An 18,999-nucleotide genomic window follows, 5' to 3' on the forward strand; every position below is an offset into this window, starting at 1 on the left:
ATAAAATTTTATGGTAACAGAACTACACTCAGGTGTAGAACTACACCTGAAAAGAAAACATTTTCTACTTGGAAGAGGGGGAGAAACTGATTAAGACCAACCATCATACAATAAGGCTAGATGATTTCGACGCAGCGGGTAACATATCTTCTCGCGTACTGGTCAGAGAAAATCCTTTCATTTGCAGAACACATTGAAGCGTTGATGCTTCGAATTGTGGGACTTCTGGTTAAATCAACCGTAAACACAAGCTGGATATACAGTATTTGCAACTAGTTGTTGTGTTGGCCACCGAGGTATGTTAGCCACTCTTTATCAGAAAAAAACTATAGAATTTCAAAGCTCCAGATTTATTTACCCGATTCTGCTAATAAAAAGTCTGAGCCCCTCCATGGTCTTCTTATTTTTCATCTGGTCGTTTTATTTTTCTATTTGATTTCCTTTGTCTTGATAACTCATTAATTAACTTTTTTCGTCTTTTCATGGTGGGTCTTGAATAAATTATTGTTAGGAAATACAAATTACTAATTCTATTCTCATCTTGTAATTTATAGCATCTTAGTTTCAATCTTAAATAATATTATTTACATTGTAACTTAAAACAAGCACACATTTGAAAGTGGATTAGCAATTTGGAATGTATGGGCTTGGAGAATAATTTACCCCAATCTAACTGCTCATTTAAGGCCATTTAAAAATGGAGCGAATATTTTTTTTTGTTGCGGGGGGGGGGGGGCTTCCACCCGTGTGATTCGTTACGAACACGATTATGGCGATTATATTCATCATAGGCGAGACTTGAGAACTGTACGTTGGTCAAGCCTCTGTTGAAACTAAGGATAAGAATGAGCCTCAATTAAGTTCAATAATTGCAATTGATGAAAACCAGACAATGGCGCCAATTCAATAAAATGAAGGAATATGGAAAGGGGTGTGATTTTTTTTTTTTTTTTTTTAATGAAGATGTCAAAATAAAGATGTTTTCAAGAATATTGGGTTGGTCAATTTTGATTTTAAAAAGAAGATAAAAAAAGATATTTTTTTTAACTATGGGGTCATCCGACCCATAATTGACAACCTTACCGTTGGGTACAGTTCAAACTGATACAAACTAAAAAAGTCAAGTTAAAAAGGAAAGGTTAGTTGAGCTTTGAGTAATTTATTACAAGAATCGAAAATAGCAAGTCCAACATTATTCAAGTCAGATGCTTAGATAAACATATAGCGAGGAACAAGCAAAACATATCAACAATCATCATTCCAAGCATAAGCAAGAATCATAAGTCGTGGAGATAAAACAAGTTAGGAACCAGGACCTAATCCAAGATTGTTCGAAGAGAGGGGTACTTTTTTAAACGCAACAAAAATTTGTTCACTCGTATTTTGTTAGTTTTTTACAGGTTGGACAAAAATTTTGGGAAGGAGGGGATTCAAATTGGGTACCACCTTGGAAACGGCCCTGTTCAGAACTAATAATAATGCAAAGAAGAATGAAGAAAAACGAACAAGAGGGAACCAGAGGTGCCAGTCATCGATGAAAGTGATTTTAGAATTATTCGACAAATTACATTTTCATTAGTAATTGCTGTAATAAGCGAGTTTCGAGGATGCAACAAGCTTCGAGCCATAAGAAAATAGGATCTTTTAAAATGGCTCTTAGAAGTCAAAAGAAATTTGAAGAAAAGTGCTAAATTAGGTGATCAAAATTGAAAATATTTTAAACAACATATTGGCCAGCTTCTATCGGAGGTTTCTCAATGTCCGGAGGTTTGAGCTTTTGTGGGCTACAACAAGTAAAAGGTAACAACGGAGACATCAAGTACCGACAATTAAATCGGCCTTTATTTTATTTTGCTGGGGAAATTCAGCTACGCAATAGTGAATACATACCATTTAAGACCACGGTTGAAGTAAAAAGTGTTCAACACTTTAAAAACATATTGACGGAAGAAATGAGAAGTAAATATGGCTTTGACGTTGGAATCGACATCGAAGGCTGCGGAATCGAAAGTAAAATAACAATTAAAAATAAGTCAGGGGAATCTTCGTCAAAAAGTGTAAAATACAGCCGAAAAGACTTTTGTTGTTACAAATTTCGACCAGTTGGTTGTTTTACAATTGACACTAAGATAAGACGACTAACAGAGAGCGCTGTGATGGATTTAGAATGTTTAAAAACGAAGGAGGACGCTTTGAAGTTTCTACATAAATTTGGCTCTCACTACCCTGCCCCCACAAATTCGTTTCATTATGGAGGGGTAGAAATATCTCATGGATCAGAAACATACGTTGAAAATAAAAACACGTTAAGGAAAACAAAAACTAAGACAAATTCAGCCAGTTTGAAAGCTAAAATGGGGCCCGTAAATCTTGGAGGAGTAAGCTTTGAAAAGGAAATGGGAAATAATGAGGTCAATGAAGGAAACTCAAGATCTATTGATGTAGGCTTCTTATCATGTGATTGGATGGACTATTCCTCAGAAGAGAAATTTATAAAGCAAGTCTTATCAAATCCGAAGCATGGAAGAATCATAACTATAGGACATGACATTGTACCAGTCTGGGATCTAATTAAAGACCAATATCCGGTCCAAACTGGTCCAAAATTACTGGGAATCAATAAAAACAGCTTTTAGCACATAGATACTTTTACGCCGAAGTCTTACATAGAATATACCAGCCTATGTCTAATTCAAAGCTATTTACTAACTAGTATACAACTAGATTCACAGTTGAATCTTATACCGGTTCATCATATACGAATAATCACAAAAAACACAAAAGATATGTGATATAATAATCACAAAACAAAGGAACGATCAGGTAATTAGTTTATCGATTTGATTCACATTTTAGCATTGATTGCACTTAAGAAATCACTGAAATAATAAGTAGAAAACAACTAGCCATAAACCAAAAAAAAAAAAAAATATCAGTAGCAAGAGTATAGAAAAGGGTAAAGAGAAAAAAAGTAGGCAAGTGAAATGAAAAAAGGCGCAAAATAAAGGATGAGAAACGAAATTGGAGCTAGAGAAATCGAGGGTAAAGTGCTGAAAATGAGGAAAAAAAAAGTGAGAAACTGCAAATAATCTTTTTTGGATATCTGAAAAAGAAACCAAAATATTTTCAAGAAAAAGGTGAAGTAAATAAAAGCAACAAAAGAGAAGTGAAAAGGCATTTGAAAAAAAGTGCAAATTAAGAGGATGAGAATAACGGTTGGAGCTAGAGAAATCGAGGGTAAAGTGCTAAAACGAGGAAAAAGAAGAGAGTATACTGCATTTAATCTTTTTTTTGTAGTTATTTGAACTTTGTTTCACTTTGTAGTTCTTTTACTTTGTAGTTATAAACCTAAAATTATCAAAAAAGATTAAGTAAAGAAAAATAAGAACAGGGTAAAGAAATGAAGAAAAAATAGAAGTAAAAAGCTAAATGAAAAAAAAAGCAGAAAATACAGGACGGGAAGACATAGAGGGTGGATTCGTGCCCAGTTTTTTAAGTTTAAAAACAGGAATCACCTATCTTGAAATGACAGATTCTAGGAAGTATAAGACCCTAACTATCAGCAGAAAAAATTTCATATCAGGACAAAAATAATCCAAATTTTAGATCCAGAATAGTTTCAGAAGCAGCCAGACGCCTTCTTCACCTTTTTCGGCAGACTCGAGATTTTCAGCCGAAAAACTCTTCCCTCACTTTCATCACGCCTTCTCTCACTTTCATCAACACTAGCCAGACGTCTTCTTTCACTGTCACCACTCATTTCTTTTTCATTTTCAATCCATGCGTTTCTTATTATCTCAGCCTGGACCGGATATTGGTCTTTAATTAGATCCCAAACTGGTACAATGTCATGTCCTCTAGTTATGATTCTTCCATGCCTCGGATTTGATAAGACTTGGTTTATAAATTCCTCTTCTGAGGAATAGTCCACCCAATCACATGATAAGAAGCCTACATCAATAGATCTTGAGTTTCCTTCATTGACCTCATTATTGTTTCCCATGTCCTTTTCAAAACTTGCTCCTCCAAGATTTATGGGCCCTATTTTAGTTTTCAAACTGGCTGAATTTTTCTTAGCTTTTGTTTTCCATTGCGTGTATTTTTTTTCAATGTATGTTTCTGATCCATGAGATATTTCTACCCCTCCATAATGAAACGAATTTGTGGGGGCAGGGTAGTGAGAGCCAAATTTATGTAGAGACTTCAAAGCGTCCTCCTTCATTTTTAAACATTCTAAATCCATCACAGCGCTCTTGGTTAGTCGTCTTATCTCCGTGTCAATTGTAAAACAACCAACTGGTCGAAATTTGTAACAAAAAAAGTCTTTTCTGCTGTATTTTACACTTTTTGACGAAGATTCCCCTGAATTATTTTTACTTGCTATTTTACTTTCGATTCCGCAGCCTTCGATGTCGATTCCAACGTCAAAGCCATATTTACTTCTCACTTCTTTCGTCAATATGTTTTTAAAGTGTTGAACACTTTTTACTTTAAACGTGGTCTCAAATGATATGTATTCACTATTGCGTAGCTGAATTTCCCCAACAAAATAGAATAATTGCCGATTTAATTGTCGATACTTGATGTCTCCGTTGTTACCTTTTACTTGTTGTAGCCCACAAAAGCTCAAACCTCCGGACATTTGGGAAATTACTGCATAATCAACCAATTAAAGTGGACCCTTTTTTCTTCTTCTGATTCCATCAGAATCCTGTTTCGCTTTGCTTTCTGAAAAAAAAAAATGTAAAATAAGACAAATTGAAAATAAAATGGTTTAGACAACAATTTTCAGAGTTGAAAGGAAATGGAAAGGAAGGAAAATGGAAGGAAAATTGATACAGCCCTGCTCAGAACTAACAACAATGCAAAGAAGAAAGAAGAAAAACGAACAAGAGGGAACCCGAGTTGCCAGTCATCGATGAAAGTGATTTTAGAATGATTCGACAAATTACATTTTAATTAGTAATTATTGTAATAAGCGAGTTTCGAGGATGCAACAAGCTTCGAGCCATAAGAAAATACGATCTTCCTGCCTGAGTATACAAATTCTATATCACATAATTTCATGCTTCCTGCCCCTAGGATATGAGTTTCTGAAACTCCTAATAGGTCCAGTTCGAATCCTATGAATTCGTCAGTCAAAACGCCGATACGATAGTCATGTTTTAACGTCGTAACATTCCAAGTTGCAATTTTCATGTTGTTTAAATCATTGAAACTACTTTGGCCTCAGGACAACAAAGAAGTTGTCGTGGGAACTAGAAAGGGCTCATTTGATTGTAAATTGAAGGGTCTATTGCCCTTTTTAATAATCAAAGTGATCAAAGGGCAACTAACTCATCTCCCACGCCAACCATTTCTCGAATCACATTCAATCAAAATTTTGAGATAGCTATTTGTTTCAACGTAGTTTAAAGATCAAAAAATTATGTCTTTGAGGATGACAACCGTCCAAAACCCTCAGGGCAAGGGTTGTAGTCTATACCCTGAGGGCATTTAAGGTTCATATAGAAAGGGTGATCGATGATATAAACTTCCGAGGAGGCTCATTGGATTGCTAATCGGAAGTTTAAGTGCCCTTCTTGAGATTTAAAATGATCAGAGGGTGGATACCTCCCCCTCCCCACACACACCTCGTGTCTACCTACTACCCTACACCAACCATTTCCCCAAACGCCTGCAATCAAAACTTAGAGATAACAGTTTTGTTTGTTATAGATGAAGGGTCCGGGTATTATGTATGTGACGAAGACAACCTCATACCCCACAGCTCTCAAGGAAAGTTCGTTACTACGAACTGTTTGATAATGTTTTTTGGTACTTCTGCGGAAAAATACAATTTTTAGTATTTTCATTGAAAAAAAAAATGAAATAAAGTGAAACAAAAGAGAAGTGAAAAGGCAAATGAAATCTGCTCAAAACAAGAGGATAAGAATAACTATTAAAGCCAGGGAAATCGAGGGTAAAGTGCCAAAAACGACGAATTAAGAAGATAATCCTCTCTTCTTTTTTTGTCGTTTTTAGCACTTTACTCAGCATTTAATCTTTTTTTTTGTTGCTGCTATTTGAAAAATTACCAAAAATTGTCGAAAAAGGTTAAGTATGAAAAAAATAAGAACAGGGTAAAGAGAAGAGGAACCAAAATAGAAGTGAAAAGTTAAATGAAAAAAATAGAGGATGGGAAAAGAGATTTTAGCAATAGAAATCTAGCTTAAAGTGCTGAAAACGAGAAAAATAGAAATGAGGAAACTGCATATAATCATAGGTTTTTGTTGAAAAATATACAACCAAAAATTGTCGGAGTTTTTCTAAAAAGTTATTCATAAAGTAAAAAATTAAAAGAAAACTTTTAAAAGTACAAGAACTGTATAAGGGAAAGAAGGTAAGAAACATATCTTATCCGGAAAACGGGAATGAATTAATACAAAACCCAGTACTCAACAGAAAACCTGACATAGAGCATATAAGTATATGTCTTATAGTTGAACTATATATAACTATAAGACATTTAGCATAGACTATAATTAGTTATATACAACATGTCTATAACACAATATTAAAGTGAGATAAGGAAAACTACTAGATGGTGATATTTACTTTTACATCAATAACAGCACTCCTATATACCCTAGTATCTTGTATTGATCCTGCCAGTCTTCGGTTTACTATAATATAATCAATAAGGTTTCTTGTCTTACCATCAAGCGACTACCATGTTATCTTATAGGCCATTTTATGACTAAACACAGTATTTGTCATAACTGGATTATTAAACCTACAAAATTGCAAAAGTCTGTAGCCGTTATTGGTTTCCTTTCCTACATCAAAATTACCTAGACTAAGATACCATTTATTCCTATCTCTACCAGCCTGGGCGTTAAAATCTCCTTGTGACAATACCATGTTTCCACCTGGGACCCTGTCTATTTGCTCCTTTAACTGTAAGTAAAATTTATCTGAGTCACTAATATTTCCGTCAGTCTGTTCTACAGGGGCATATACTACTATAACTGATACCCTGAAATTTTTAGTAATAAAATGACCAATTAATATTTTATTATTAATACCTTCTCAGCCTAAACAAGACTTGGCAGCTTCCTTATTCACCATGAGCCCTACTCCCAGTTTATGTACCCCATCCTTCCGGCCTCAGTTAACAAAATTGTATATCACATAATTTCATGCTTCCTACCCCTAGGATATGAGTTTCTAAAACTCCTAATAGGTCCATTTGAACAGGGTTGCCAAAACGTTTTGGGACTAAAGTGTCAAAATCTGCAAAAAGGGGACACTTTTAGTGTCCTCTTATAAAATTAGCCAATATACTTTGAAATTTTAAATGGCTAAAAAGTTTAAAAAAGAGGCTTTAAATGGTTTTCTCACAATTCCAGGGCCAGATTTATGCTCTTCTTTTTCAAGTAAAAGCAAAGCGGTTCTTCAAATAAGTAAAATCCCAATTAAAACCTCAAATTCCTCAAACCTCAGAGGTAGGGGTGGGGGGGTGTCCTCAAAGATATAATTTCAGGACCCTTCATCTACGATTAACAAAATTGCTCAAATCCAAGTGCTGACTTCAGGTAATTGGGGAAATGATGGGTGTGTGTTTGGGGGGGGGGGTAGGTTTCTCTCAAATCACTTTTGACTCCTAAAAAAAAATAGCGACGAAGACCACACTGCCTTTTCATAACAAACAAACACAAAATAGAAACAATAGGGAAAATCTTTTCAAGACAGTGGTCCACTATCTTGAAAATATTTTCCCTATTCTTTCTACTTTGTGTTTGTTGGAATCTTAAAAAGGTCAATATAACTTGCTGCGTGTTATCCTGCAGCGTGGGGGATGTTATCTTCACCCCCTACGCCGCACCTCAAACCTCAAACCTACTTTTCAAGACCACTGTCTTGAAAAGATTTTCCCTATTATTTCTACTTTGTGATTGTTTGTTATGGAAAGGCACTGTGGTCTTTTTTTCAAGGCGTCACTATTTTTTTTTAAAGTTAAAAGTGAATTGAGAGAATCCAGCCCCCCCCCCACACACACAAACCCATAATTAACCCCAAACACCTGCAATCAAAACTAGGATTGAGCAATTTTGTTCATCGTATTTGAAGGGTCCTGAAATTATATTTGTGAAGATAACAGCCCCCCCCCAGCTCACAGAGAAAGGGTTTTAAGTTATATCCAAGGGACAAATAAGGTTTGTATAGAAAGGGTGGTCGTATATGCTTTGGAGGGAACTCACTGGGTTGGTAATCAGAAGTTCTAGTGACATTTTAAGAGTCAAAGTGAACAGAGCGCAAACACCCCCAACACACGTCGTGTTTCTCCGAGATGCATCGAATATAAATTTTTAGACAGTCAGTCTATTCAAAACAGTTCAAACATCATATAACATGGCTTTTGGGGTTGATAAAAATCAATAGAGCTTGGGGGTGATGGTTGTAATGTATACCCTTGGGGTATTTAAGGTTCTAATGGAAAGGATGATTGTTTATACTTTAGAGGTGGCTCATTTGGTTTAAAGTGGAAGTTCTGGCTTCCCTTTTAAGAGTTAAAAGTGATGAAGATCAACTTGTCCCTCCCCCCAACTGTTCCTCTTTTAACCAAACGTATCTGGTTGAAATTGTGCGATTTCTACTTTTTTTTTAAATAGTCCGAAGAACATTTAATAATGCTTCCAGGGTTGACACAACCCCCCAGAACATTAGGGAAAGAGTTATAAGTTATGCCCAGAAGAGCATATAAGGTTTTTATGGAATAGGCTGTCGTATAAAATTCAGATTGGTCTCATTTGATTTGAAATCGGAAGCTATAGAGGTCTTTTTAATAGTTACAGTTTTTTTAGAGCAACCAAGCCCCACCCGCCACGCCCATCATTTCCCAAAACAAATGCATTTGCCGACGCAGATGACGGAAGACCAAACGCTAGATAGTTTGTCAAGCACAGGCAGTAATTTTGATGTATTTATGCGAGATATTTTGCTAGATAGGAGCTTGAAACTTCTACAATAAGGTTCTCTGATACGCTGAATCTGATGGTGTGATTTTCGTTAAGATTGTATGACTTTTAGTGGGTGTTTCCCCCTATTTGTTAAAATGAGGCAAATTTTCTGAGGCTCGTAACTTTTGATGTGTATAACTGATCTTGATGAAACTTATATATTTAAGATCAGCATTAAAATGCGATTCTTTTGATGTAACTGTTGGTATCAAAATTCCATTTTTTAGAGTTTCGGTTACTATTGAGCCGGGTCGCTATTTACTACAGTTCGTTACCACGAACTGTTTGATTCTAGGTTCCTTGTTATCTTTTTTAAAACATGCTTTTTTTCTTATATTTTAAACTTCAGGCAAGCAAAGAAAAGAACTTACTACTTCTGTTCGCATATGTGACTGATTTTATAAATTCAAGACAACAAAAGCACCTGTCTCTTTCTCCAAAACCATTCCTGGTTCATACTTAGAGGCCACCAAAGATGGAGCCAGTGGTACATTATGTTCAATTCCATTTTCCAGATAAACATTAGGGACTCCATCTCTTAAAATGGAGTTTTATAGCTTAATAAAAAATCGTGCCAATCAAAAATGAAAAAACGAGTTCATCAGTTCGATAGAGAACTGCATTCACTGAATAAAAGAACCCACACTTTTGAGGCGTTGGTTTTGACTAGATTTGATTTGACAAGATGATAGATTTTATTTTGTAAGACCATATGTAATAACATGGCAATATGAACGTTCTTTTTGTGGGGGATAATTTTCAGCTCTTTATAATACCTATCAAACTCAACAGTTGCTGTCAATTTTAAAACTGCTTTAGGTTAGATATAGATATTCAACCTTTAAGGAGAAATAACATAGTTCAGGATAAATTTTAGCACATGTAGGATTTGATTACATACAAGACTATAAAGCTAAAAAAAATTTCAGCTTTCAGATTTGGAATAACTTGTACCATTTTGCCTTGGCACTTAAAGATTGTACCAAGACTTAAAAAACGACAGCAACAATAGTGGACTCAAGGATAATATGAAACGCCAGTTTTTTGTTTTTTCCAAAGGGTACTGAAACTTTTATCCATGGGTTCCCGGAACAAATAAGTTTTATAGCATAATTTCCTTTGAAACCCTTCTGAGGATGTAGTCACACTTTTTCAAACCTTGTAAATTTCCAAATATCTATAGACTTGATAGCTCCAAAATCAATGAATCATAGATGCAATAAAGAGCACCCAACAAAAATATTTTTCAAGCAATGCATACTCGTTTTAGATGGCCTCAATGACGAGGTTATTCCTGGATATGATAAATTTTATAGCATAATTTCCTTTGAAATCCCTTCTGAGGATGTAGTCACACTTTTCTAAACCTTGTAAATTTCTAAATGTCTATAGATGTGATAGTTGCAAAATGAATGAATCATATATACAATGCAGACATTGCAGAGCACCCATCAAAAATATTTTTCTAGCAGTGCATACTCGTTTTAAATGGCCTCGATAACGAGGTTATTCTACCGAAGTCATCTGCAAGCCATTAGCTGTACAAACAATTAGTAATATAATGTATGCATTTGACATGCTTGACAATTTAAATTATGTTGTACAAAGAAAAATATACAAAATAAGGAAACCACAAATAATCTAATAATAGCAAAAGAACATTGAACTGGCCCAATATATGAGCAATATTGAGCTTATCAGTAAAATTTCAGTTAATCAGTTACTATAAATCAGTAAACATACAAATTTTGTGAATTTAATGTTCTCAAAAAGACCAAAGGACAAGTAATAGAAAATAAATGAAGAGACGGACTTACTTTTTGGAGTACATCATTTCTAGTTTGTTGATTTTCCCAGCTAAGTCTGCACTGACTCTCCCTTGCAAATTAGAAAGATAGTCCATTGGCTTTGAAGACTGCATTTTTGTATTTAAATGTTCTAAAATAGGAAACAAGATGTTTGAAGGATATCTAGCGTTATTAAAAATAATATAAGTAAATAAACAAGTAAAATTGATTCACTTCCACCTACCATTACTTAGGAAGTCTCCTTGATCCCATACATATAACCTTACATGCATGAAATACCAAAAGTGACTCTAATTTTATGCCCATTGTTTGGTGGCTTACAGCAAGTTGCTTGCACCTTTTGAGATCAATTTCTTGTTCAACCAGTTTTTTTGTTATTATTAATAGTATCAGTGAAATACTACCTTGTGAATAGAGATATGCTGACTAGACATCTATTCTAGAAATTAGCAAGAAAAATATAAAAGACCTGCGTTTGTCCGGAAAGTTCTTCTAATCCGGAATATCCGGAAAGTTTTTCAAGCAAAATAAAAATTATTGAGAATAAATTTGCAATTTTGATTTTTATTTTTCTGAAAAGCCTTAAAAAAAGGAATGGAGTAGAGACAACTTGAAAACATGAAATCATTCCTGAAAGCTTATTCCCCAAATGCAACTGTTTCCCATTATAGCAAAAAGCTGCTTACACAAAAATTTCCCTACTAATAAGTTTATTTCTAAAGAAGCCATCCACAAGACTGTTACCCAAATTTTTTTTATAGGTCATCAAAGGTTAGCCCTCTTTAAGAGGGGATAGGGTGGATGCACATACTATCAAGCACCTTCCCATAGGACAATCTATGCTCCGGATTCATTCCTGAGAGTTTTATCCACCTAGTTCAACTACTTCCTAAATGACAAAAAAACCAATCATTTAGAGGTCATCATCATCATTGCATTTGCATTAAAGCCACCCTAGGGGGGCTAGATATATCCCAAGGCAGTATAATTTTTTTTAGTTGGCTTTATTCTTTTTTTTAATTGGCTTTATTAGGTATTGGGAACTGACGCTAGGAAATAATTTCATCGAATCTGGAAATTGGACTACTACTTTGGCGGATGAAATGAAGCAAGAATGCATCAAAACTTTTGACCGTCTACTAGCCGAATTTGCCAGAAGATTCACAGATAACTTGCCAGTGCTGAGTACGCTCGAAGCATTGGATCCAAGCTCAACCAAGTTTATGGACACTGAGCTGCTCAAGCTTTTCTCTTCTCTTTACGGCGAGCTGGATATCGACAGTATTCTTCTCGAATCTCAAGCTGGTATTGCCAAGCGTTTCTTGCTCAATGAGGAGAAAAAGCTGAAAAACTTTCTAGACATTGTCGACCATCTTCAGGCATTACCAGTGGCTTACTCAGAAGTAACTAAAGTACTTCGTATTGCTGCCACACTTCCTGAGACAACAGCGAGCAATGAGCGTTTGTTTTCTAGCCTAGAAATAGTGAAAAACTACCTGCGGTTTACAACAGGAAAAGATCGTCTCAGTTACCTCCTTTTGATATTTGCAGAGAACGATTAAGTAAAAAATTTGGACTACAACCAGCTTGTTGACGATTTTGCAAAGATGAAAGCTCGGCGGTTCCCCTTGTTACCTTGAATGTTGTTATATATTTTTTTCTTGTTATGTTTTTGCTTTTTGTAAATATATTTGATCTGGAAGATTTCTGCTTAAGGGACACTAAGATTTTGGTAACAACCCTCAGCATAACAATGAAGATCACTTTCACCGACGTATTGTTTACTTAAATAAGAAAGTTTCTCGCTGAGAAATGCCAGCCTGTAGTCTGGTTGAATTTTCCACTTTCAGTTTAATCAATTAACCTCATTGATTGTATTCTTCGTTGTTATAAATAATCTTAGAGGTCAGTGTGGCTGAGTTCCACATTTGGTTACAGTACATTTCCAAGCAACACACGGGTGCTGAAAATGTATTTTTACTTAGAATATTTGATCAATGTGATGCCAAAACTCGGATTTTTTTTACGCGAAACAAAGTGAATCGGGGGGAGGGCCCAGATGGAGTTCATGCCCACCCCAAGATTTGGCCCAAATGGCGCCTCTGGTCACTAGTATCTCCGTCAGTCTGTTCTACAGGGGCATATACCTGTATCAGCATATAACTGATACCCTGAACTTTTTAGTAATAAAATGAGAAATTAATATTCTATTATTAATACCTTCCCAGCCTAAACAAGACTTGGCAGCTTCCTTATTCACCATGAACCCTACTCCCAGTTTATGTACCCCATCCTTCCTGCCTGAGTAAACAAATTCTATATCACATGATTTCATGCTTCCTACCTCTAGGATATGAGTTTCTGACACTCCTAACAGGTTTAGCTCGAATCGTATGAATTTGTCAGTCAGCCGATACGATTGTCATGTTTTAACGTCGTAACATTCCAAGTTCCGATTTTCATGTTCTTTAAATCATTGAAACTACTTTGGCCTCAAGACAACAAAGAAGTTGTCGTGGAAACTTTGGAAAGGGCTCATTTGATTGGAAAATGAAAGCGTCTATTGCCCTTTCTAATAGTCAAAAGTAATTGGAGGGCAACTAACTCATTTCCAACGGCAAAAATTTCCAAAACCACATTCAATCAAAATTTTGAGATGGCTATTTGGTTCAACGTAGTTGAAAGATCCGAAAATTATGTCTTTGAGGATGACAACCCTCGGAAACCCTCAGGGCAAGGGTTTTAATCTATACCCTGGGGCATTTAAGATTCATATAGAAAGGGTGATCATACAAACTTCGGAGGAGACTCATTGGATTGCTAATTGGAAGTATAAGTGCCCTTTTTAGACTTAAAGTGATCAGAGGGTGGATACATCCCCCTCCCCACACACCTTTTGCATGCCGATTCCTCCACACCCACCATCTCCCCGAACGCCTCCAATAAAACTTAGAGATAACAGTTTTGTTTGTTGTAGATTAAGGGTCAGGAAATTATGTCTGTGACGAAAACAACCTCCCTCCCACACAGCTCTCAGAGAAAAATTTTTAAGTTATGTCCCGGAGGCATATATTGATTTGTAGAAAGAGTGTTCTTATACGTTCTGGAGGGGACTAATTAGATTGGTTAGTTCTAGTGCCCTTTTAAGAGTCAATGTGATCAGAGCGCAGCTACCACACACGTCGTGTTTTCCCGAGATGCATGCAATATAAATTTTTAGATAGTCCTTTTATTCAAAATAGTCGAAAGATCATATATAAAGGCTTTTGGAGTTCATACAAGCCACCAGAGCCTGTGGGCGATGGTTGTAAGTTAGGCCCCTGGGGCACTTAATGTTCTTACGGAAGAGATGGTTATTTAAACTTTAGAGGTGGCTCATATGGTTGAATTATGAAATTTTAGTTCCTTTTAAAGAGTCAAAAGTGATAGAGGTACACTAGCCCCCCCCACCCAACTACCCTTCGTTTCATCAAATGCATCTTGCGAAAATTTGTGATGTCAATCTTGTTTAACTAGTCCAAAGTTCATGTAACAAGGCTTTTAAGGTTTATAAACCACCACAGCCCTGGAGCAAGGACTTTAAGTAATACCCAGTGAGCATCAAAAGGCTTTAACTCAAAAATGACTGAGTAAATTAATTTGGAACTTTCAGGAAATGATAAGGGAGATCATATCAATCATAGACAGTGCCTAAGTAAAGAACGATATTGGTAAAATGTATTATTATTATTATTATTTTTTTTTTAGACCAGGGCACTTCTTATCGAAGGAATTATCGTAGAAACTTCGTTAAAGACTCAATCAATGGAAATTGAAGGGGCTAGTGCACTTTTTAATAGTCGAGAGTGATAGGAGTGCAACCACCCTCAATCCTCATTTTATTCCAAACACATCTTGTCAAAAGTTTAGATAAACGTTTTGTTCAACATAGTTTAAAAGTCCAGAAATTATGTTTTTGAGGATGAAAACCTCCCTCCCCCACAGCCCTTTCGGAAAGGGCTGAAGTTTAATCCTTGGGACCATGTAAGGTTTTTATAAAAAATATGGTCATATAAACTTCGGAGGCGGCTCATTGGATGGATACTCAGAAGTTCTAGTGCCGCTTTTAAAAGTAAAGTGATCGGAGGGCAGATACCTCCCCTCACCTCGTATTTTCCCGCAGTGCGTCTGATAGAAATTTTAAGATAGTCATTTTGTTCAAAATGATCCAATAACAAGGCTTTTGGGGTTGAAACAAACCCCCAGATCCTTGGGGCAAGGGTTGTAAGCTTTGCCCTGGGGGCATTTAAGGTTTTTATGGAAGGTATGGTTGTACAAACCGTAAGAGTGAGAGTCATAAATGATCGTGACAATTAGGCCCCCCCCCCGGCCATTGCAAACCCCTTTTTTTCAAAATGCAGCTCATTTGATTTCAAATTTGGAAGTTATAGTGCCCTGTTCAATAGCAAAAAGTGATTTCAGAGTAACAAGCCCCCAGCCCCTACCCATCCACGCATATCATTTCGCAAAAGACATCCAATTAAAATTTGGAGATATCAATTTTGCTCAGTGTAGTTGAAGGGTCTGGAAACTATTTCTTTGAAGATAACACCCCCAACGCCAAAGGATAACGCGCATTATAATCATTATAATGATTTTTTTTAAGAGTCAAACAAACACAAAGTAGAGACAACAGGGAAAATCTTCTCAAGATAGTGGACCACTGTCTTGAAAAGATTTTCCCTATTGTTTCTACTTTGTGTTTAATTGTTATTGAAAGGCAGTGTTTTTTTTTTTTTTTAAGGCGTCGCTATTTTTTTTAGTCAAAAGTGATTTGAGATCATCCAGCCCCCCCCCCCACACACACACACCAACCCGTCTTGGATTGAGCAAATTTGTTCATTATAGTTGAAGGGTCTTTAAATTATATTTGTTAGGATAAAAGCCCCCCCCCCAGCTCTCAGGGAAAAAGTTTTAAGTCATATCCAAGGGACATAGAGGTTTGTATAGAAAGGGTGGTCGTATATGCTTTGAAGGGGACTCACTGGACTGGTAATCAGAAGTTCTAGTGACATTTAAGAGTCAAAGTCAGATCGCAAACACCCCCGACACACGTCGTGTTTCCTCGAGATCCATCGAATAGAAATTTTGAGACAGTCAGTCGATTCAAAACAGCTCAAACATAATATTACAAGGCTTTTGGGGTAGATAGAAATTGCCAGAGCTTGGGGGTGACGGTTGTAATGTATACCCTTTGGGAATTTAAGGTTCTAATCGAAGGGATGATTATTTATACTTTAGAGGTGACTCATTTGGTTTAAATTTAAAGTTCTGGCTCCCTTTTAATAGTTAAAAGTGATGAAGATCAACTTGTCCTTCCCCCCAACTGTTCCTCTTTTAACCAAACGTATCTGATTGAAATTGTGCAGTTTCCATTTTGTTTAAAATAGTCCGAATAACATATAACAATGCTTCCAGGGTTGACACAACCCCCTAGAACATTAGGGAAAGAGTTATAAGTCATACCCGGAAGAGCATATAAGGTTTATATGGAATAGGCTGTCGTATAAAATTCAGTTGGGTCTCATTTGACTTGAAATCGGATGTTATAGAGGTCTTTTTACGAGTCAAAGATTTTTTAGAGCAAACAAGCCCCTCCCGCTACGGCCATTATTTCCTAAAACAAAAGCATTTCCCAACGCAGATGATGGAAGACCAAACGCTAGGTAGTTTCCGACATAAAACGTAAGACTTAGGTGATAAGGAAGTTTTCAAAAGGAAGATTTATATAGGTATTAAAAAAATGTTATCTACCTAAAACTATATTGTCGTGACTGTCACACTTGAATTTACCCGATTATACCTTTCACACAAACCTGTGATTTTGTTTTCAGCGTCTTCTGGCTAAGTTTTCTTTTTATTTAGTATCTTTTGAGTATGGTCAACATAGTTTATCTTTAATATTTCAATGTCGGAAACCCCAAATAATCTTTTTTTTGGCTAAAATATGTGCAATCAAATCTATTTTCAAGTATTTGGTTTATATTGGACAGGTTAGAGTAGTCCTGGTGTCACCAGTTCTTTGGTTTGGAACGGTTGCAGGCACGTCCGCAGGAATTTTTTTTTTAGGGTGGGGGGGCCAAAATTTTCGAAACAGCAGATATAAAGTAGCATTTTTTTTAATTAGTTATGCAAAAAGCACGTATATCAAAAATACAGATAAGTTTAATTTGTAGTATTGTAGTGGATGTTGGGAAGAAGACTGAAGCCTCAAAAGTACGTTTTAGGCTTAGATTATGTTCATAGCGATTTACAACCAGTGATTAATCTATTATATCCCACTGAAAGGGAATTTTGGGGTTAACAGTGCAATATGGGTGCTGTGGGGGTAGTTATTCAATTGCGAAAACGTAGATTTTAATAAAAATGATAGTTTCCAAAATTGATCCATTAAAAGCTGTACTTTATCCTGAAAAGGGGGGACAAACGCACTAATATCAAGGATAATTCTATTTTCCTGTGGAAAGCTAACTCTCTTTACAAAAAAAAAAAAAAAGTACAATTGCTAATTACTTCAAAGAGGGTAAGAAGTTAGACAGAAAATGGGTTAATAATTGGGCAGTAACTTACCGGATAATGTAATGCTGTAAAATCTCCCCAAAAAGGCCTCACACATGTATCTAGATTCTTAATAAATGTCATACTTTAGCCAGAAATCCCAAGAAACCATGGGGAAATTAAACGTTTCACAAAATTTCGGGGAGGGGGACCGAGCCCTATAGCCCCCCCTTACGTACGTGCTAGAACGGGTGTCAGTGATATTGACTCGAACCAGCTATAAATGTGTACCAGGAGAAATCTGGGGAAGATAAACAGGAAGGGTTTGCAAAAGCAGAGGATGGCTGACCGCCAGCCCCTTATTGCAATTCCGGCCTGAAAGGTCATGAAATGCAGATCGGTAACGCCGGTATGGGTATGTAAATTTCTGGTGCCGTATTATTTACTTCAACTTTTTTATTTCAACCATTTCTTATTGTCTGATTGTACCAGGAGAAATCTGGGGAAGATAAACAGGAAGGGTTTGCAAAAGCAGAGGATGGCTGACCGCCAGCCCCTCATTGCAATTCCGGCCTGAAAGGTCATGAAACGCAGATCGGTAACGCCGGTATGGGTATGTAAATTTCTGGTGCCGTATTATTTACTTTAACTTTTTTATTTCAACCATTTCTTATTGTCTGATTGACCCAAAATAGCATAAGCTAAGTAGTGATTTCTTGTGACCCTAGGTGAATCAACTCGTTCATTAACTTTGACAATATTTTTTTTTACATAATGAAGAATTTAAGGAATAACATCTTTTTCCGTGTGGAATTTGAAGTATCTGACCTGAATACTGTGATTAGAAGCTAATACCAGTATCGTTGGTTATAATGCATTAGGCGACAAAGATTCCTCAGAGATGGGTGACATTGAAGACTGCACGTTATTATAGCGTAGCTTCTATGCAAATTTAATTACATGAATAAACAGGACATTAATTCACGAAAATGTATGGTGGGGGTATATTTTTCAAAATCCAGGAGGGGCAGTTTGGCTGGTTTTTCAGTGTAAATACAAAAAAAGGTAATTTCTCACTGAAAATACGAAAAATACAAGGAGAATCCCTCCTGCTCACCCTCGATTGGCGTGCCTGTAAATAAGATGCTTATTTACTTATTAGAGGTCACTTTTATTTTATTTGTTGGCACATGGTGGCATTTTTTGTAACAGATGTCGTACAATATAAAATTTTATGGTAACAGAACTACACTCAGGTGTAGAACTACACCTGAAAAGAAAACATTTTCTACTTGGAAGAGGGGGAGAAACTGATTAAGACCAACCATCATACAATAAGGCTAAATGATTTCGACACAGCGGGTAACATATCTTCTCGCGTACTGGTCAGAGAAAATCCTTTCATTTGCAGAACACATTGAAGCGTTGATGCTTCGAATTGTGGGACTTCTGGTTAAATCAACCGTAAACACAAGCTGGATATACAGTATTTGCAACTAGTTGTTGTGTTGGCCACCGAGGTATGTTAGCCACTCTTTATCAGAAAAAAACTATAGAATTTCAAAGCTCCAGATTTATCTACCCGATTCTGCTAATAAAAAGTCTGAGCCCCTCCATGGTCTTCTTATTTTTCGTCTGGTCGTTTTATTTTT

General features: G+C 36.2%; 1 protein-coding gene across 1 annotated transcript; it reads right to left on the reverse strand.

The window, feature by feature from the left end:
• Positions 1-1,143: 1,143 nt before the first annotated feature.
• Positions 1,144-11,844, reverse strand: LOC136032291 (uncharacterized). Its single transcript, XM_065712562.1, has 2 exons — positions 10,820-11,844; positions 1,144-4,728 (listed from the first exon to the last, which is right to left on the reverse strand). Exon 2 carries the CDS (start codon positions 4,640-4,642, stop codon positions 3,620-3,622), a length of 1,023 nt encoding a protein of 340 aa, XP_065568634.1. The 5' UTR covers positions 4,643-4,728; positions 10,820-11,844; the 3' UTR covers positions 1,144-3,619.
• Between the last annotated feature and the right edge of the window lie 7,155 nt (positions 11,845-18,999).

The sequence above is a fragment of the Artemia franciscana genome, chromosome 10, assembly GCF_032884065.1.
Source record: "Artemia franciscana chromosome 10, ASM3288406v1, whole genome shotgun sequence".
Taxonomy (NCBI): Eukaryota; Metazoa; Arthropoda; class Branchiopoda; order Anostraca; family Artemiidae; genus Artemia; species Artemia franciscana.

Coding starts and splice junctions, on each gene's coding strand:
- LOC136032291 (XM_065712562.1), bottom strand. CDS start 4,642: ATGTCCGGAGGTTTGAGCTTTTGTGGGCTACAACAAGTAAAAGGTAAC.